Source organism: Muscardinus avellanarius (genome assembly GCF_963383645.1).
Source record: "Muscardinus avellanarius genome assembly, chromosome: 4".
Lineage (NCBI taxonomy): Eukaryota > Metazoa > Chordata > Mammalia > Rodentia > Gliridae > Muscardinus > Muscardinus avellanarius.
Window position 1 is genome coordinate 130,410,061 of NC_137789.1, and position 4,103 is coordinate 130,414,163.

The 4,103-nt window shown below is 45.7% G+C and overlaps 1 protein-coding gene across 1 annotated transcript; it reads right to left on the reverse strand.

The window, feature by feature from the left end:
* Window positions 1-291: 291 nt before the first annotated feature.
* Window positions 292-3,418, reverse strand: MORN4 (MORN repeat containing 4; the record flags this gene model as incomplete). Its single annotated transcript, XM_080693598.1, has 4 exons — window positions 292-440; window positions 928-1,037; window positions 1,932-2,046; window positions 3,352-3,418. The coding sequence occupies 4 exons, from the start codon at window positions 3,416-3,418 to the stop codon at window positions 292-294; spliced, it is 441 nt and encodes a 146-aa protein (XP_080549724.1).
* Window positions 3,419-4,103: the final 685 nt, after the last annotated feature.

The following is a 4,103-nucleotide window of genomic DNA, read 5'->3' on the forward strand; positions in this document are numbered from 1 at the left end:
GCGCAGGTCTGCACTGGGCAACCCGAGGTCTTAAGAACAGGGAAAACCAACAGATAAAAAAGGCTGCTTCTCTGTCCTCTAGTACATGAGGGAAGACAGAACTGCTAACAACCGCTGCAGGATTTGGGGGCCAAAAATCCTCCGCACTTTTCTGTGATCGAACTCCCAATTGGCTGGTGACGGGGCACATCACAGACTTCTCGTCTCATTCAGATCTGGTTCATTTTGTTCACGAGTGGACGCGAGGTCATGGGGTTTATCCGACACTTTCCAGCTGCACCCAAGGCCCCATCAAGCAGCGAGGTTTCGGGCCGACTTGGAGGCGCTCTGGGCCCGCTGGACCACGGCAGAGCACTTCTCACGCCGAAGCAGCTTGTTGTTCTCAAACAGCCCTTCGTTGCGAGGTATTCCATGCGAACCATCGGGGAAAGTCAGCAGGCCTTAGAGGAGGACAGAGAATGGAGGGGAGAGAATATGACAATGGTATCACTCACAGTGCCTGCAGACAGCTGGGTAGGTAGAGAGTGAAGAAGAAAAAAGCTTGTAGGTCTACTAAGAGTACTCTGAACCGTGGCGTACACTTGTAATCCCATCATTTGGGAGGCTGAGACCGGAGGATCGCGGTTCGCGGACAGCCTCAGCTATTTAGTGAGGTCCTCCGCAACTTAGTGAGACCCTGTTTCAAAATAAAGAATAAAAATAGGGCAGGGGGCGTAGCTTGGAGGTCCAATGCCCCTGGATTCCATCCCCAGACCTGCCCTCCCCAAAAATAAAGAGTACTCTCTGGGGGAGTACAATGCCTAGGCAGGCATGGGGGCATGGTCACTGTGGATTTCTAGACATCCACAGAAGAATTAAACTCAGAATAGTTATTCCTACCCATAGTATGCTCATCTAAGTCACCCATCCTGCTGGGAGGCAACTTACCAAAACCATCTACTCTGCCATTTTTAAATTCCCCCTCAAAGGTCATGTTGTCATGTCGAATGAAGACTCCAACGCCATTAAACTTGCCCTGGGCAAACTCCCCCTCATACCTGCAGAAACACCAAGATGTTAGTCTTTTGTGGGCAAGTTAGCTGTCCAGGATAACTGAGTCAAGCAGCAGTAGTCAGGTGTTAGTTAATAATGCCATGGAGCAGGCTGGGTTCAGTGGTCCACACCTTCAACTCAAGTCTTGACTTGGGAGGCTGAGGCCGAAGGATCATAGGTTCAAGGCCAGCCCAGGCAACTTACAGAGATCCTGTCTCAAAATAAAACCTGAGCAGACTGAGTGCTTGCGAGGCATGCATGAGGCCTTGGGTTTAATCTCTAGTACAAAAACAACAACAACAACAACAACAAAAAGCCACTAGGCAAAGCTGATCCTGCTTGGCCCAGGGCCCAGCCACCTCACCCACCCCATTCCCAGTCAGCCGAGAAGGGTCAGAGAACGTGTTCAATATGAGGCACCAGGCTCAAGGAAAGAAATTAAGTGCATAGAGGTGGGATGGAGTGTCACTCACCTGCCGGGCATTTCAAATTTCACATCTATTTAAAAAATAACCAATAAGCCAGGCGTGGTGGCGCACACTTGTAATCCCAGAGCTTGGGAGGCTGAGATAGGAGGATTGCACAGGTTTGAAGCCAGCCTCAGCTACTTGGTGGAGCTCTCAGCAACTTAGTGAGATCCTATTTCCAAATAAAATATAAAATAGGTCTGGGAGGATAGCCTGGAGGTAGAAAGCCCCCGGGTTCCACCCCCAGTACCACCAAAAATAAATAAATAAATAAATAAATAATACCCAATAAAAGAACTGCTTATTCCTTATCTGTTTTCTTCAGGGCCTGGGACAAGCTCAAGTGTGACCAGTTATTCGCCAGTATCCCATTTTTTATGCCAAAGTCTCCTTTAGTTTAAAGGCTGAGAAAGGAATGACTTAATTACTCACCTGGAGCCATCTGAGAAGGTCAGTACTCCAAAGCCATTAAACAGCCCATTCTCAAAATGCCCCAGGTAGGTGCCACCATCTGCAAACATCAGTTGACCAAAACCATGCCTGCGGCCTGAGCAAAGAGGAGGACAGGTGCCGGTTGGAATGGGGCAACTTCAGGGTCCCTTCACACTCACCTGGCATCCCATAATTTCTGTCACCCCACCCACAAAAGAAAGAAAACAACTGTGCCATTAGCAGGATGGAGTCAGGTACCAAGACAACCTGGCTCTGGGACCTCCCATCTATGCTATAGTTTTAAGATTTGGTACAGGTCTGTCCACATATGAAAAAAAAAAAAAAAAGAGCTCTTAAAATAACAATAGCCGCCTGGCATGATGGCGCACTCTTGTAATCCCAGGATTTCAGGAGCACTCTTGTAATCCCAACATTTCAGGAGGCTGAGACAGGAGGATCGCGGTTCGTGGACAGCCTCAGCTACTTAGCGAGGCCCTTCACAACTCAGTGAGACATTGTTTAAAAAAAAATAAAAAGACTAAAAAATAGGACTGGGGGTGTAGCTTGGAGGTAGAATGCCCCTGGGTTCCATCCTCAGTACTAAAAAAAAAAAAAAAAAAAAAAAAGTGGCCTGATCAAGTTTCTAAACTGAACATCATTAAACCATTTCATGAATAGTCTCAGGCTCTGAAGAATTTTACTATTCCTATGAATAGATACTTCTAAATGTAATGAACTGTCACAGGAAATTCAAGGCAATGAATGTCGTTTGTTCTTGAGTATCTGCCCTAATTCCAGATCTTCCTTCACTTCTGAAGATTCACCGCAGCCAAGCCATTGCAAAGAATTCTGTACTCTCTAATTTACAGCCACTTAAAAGAATTCAGCTTGCTCTGCTGGGTTTATTAGCATTTACTTAAAAAATTACCAAATAATACCACTATAGGATGGAAGGATGGTAAAAGTATAAGTGGAAAGACTTATCTCGTTTCTGGAGGTTGGATTAATAACAGCATTTCGTGTGTGTGTGTGTGTGTGTGTGTGTGTGTGTGTGTTACTGAGGATGGAACCCAGGGGCATTCTACCTCTGAGCTATACCCCCAGCCCTATTTTTTATTTTGAAACTGGGTCTTACTAAGTTTCAGAGGGCCTAAGTAGCTGAGGCTGTCCATGAACCATGATCCTCCTGTCTCAGCCCCGCAAATGCTGAGATCACAAGTGTGCACCACCACGCCCAGCTCAACAACAGTATTTAAAAAATTCCTTTATTTAATCCTAAAATAGAATAAAGAAAAGGTACTAGTAGAATTAAGCTCTGTAATGGGAAATGAAGACTGATAAAGTTGGCCATCTATCCTGATGTATTTTTCCATCAACCAAGAGAAGTGTTCATCCCTGGGTCCCCAGGGGTCCTTCTCACCCTCCTTCCACTCGCCACGGTATTCCTCCCCACTGGAGTAGGTGAAGGAACCTTTGGTCAGGGTCATGGTGACAGCTTACAGAAGAAAAGGATGAAAACTGTAGGAGATAAACAGAGGAGAACCAATGTCATGCTATGGCTGGAGGGATGGACTGAACAGCCATTTGTAGAGCTACCCTGGGGCGCATACACTGCCTTGGTGCATTGAACAAAAACACCCTTCTTTCCAACCACCACAATCACTTCAGCCCAAGCACTCTCATCCTCCTAATTGTCTTAAAAGTTTTCAGCCAGTTCCTCCTCCTCCTTCCTCCTCTTCCTTCTCCTTTTTCCTCTTCCTCCTGCTCCTCATTCTCCTCCCCTCCTTCTTCTTCTCTTTCTTCTATGCATTGAACCCTGGGGCATTCTACCACTGAGCTACAGCTACAGCCCTTTTTATTTATTTTGAGACAGGATCTTGCTACATTGACAAGGCTGGCCTAAACCTGTGATTCTCCTGCCTCAGCTTCCTGAGTAGCTGGGATTGTAGGCATGCGCCACTGTGCTCAGTTCCAGTTCCTATATTTAATGACCTGGAATGAAAATGAAAACTTAATCTACAAACATTTACTCAATACCTACTATGTACTTAGTCACTGTGTAAACTATTGTCTCTTCCCTCAATAAAATTATAATCTAGTTAATAACAGCAGCAACTGAAACACTGAATTATATATTAGATGTCATTAAGTGCCAACTTGGAGGGCAGAAAT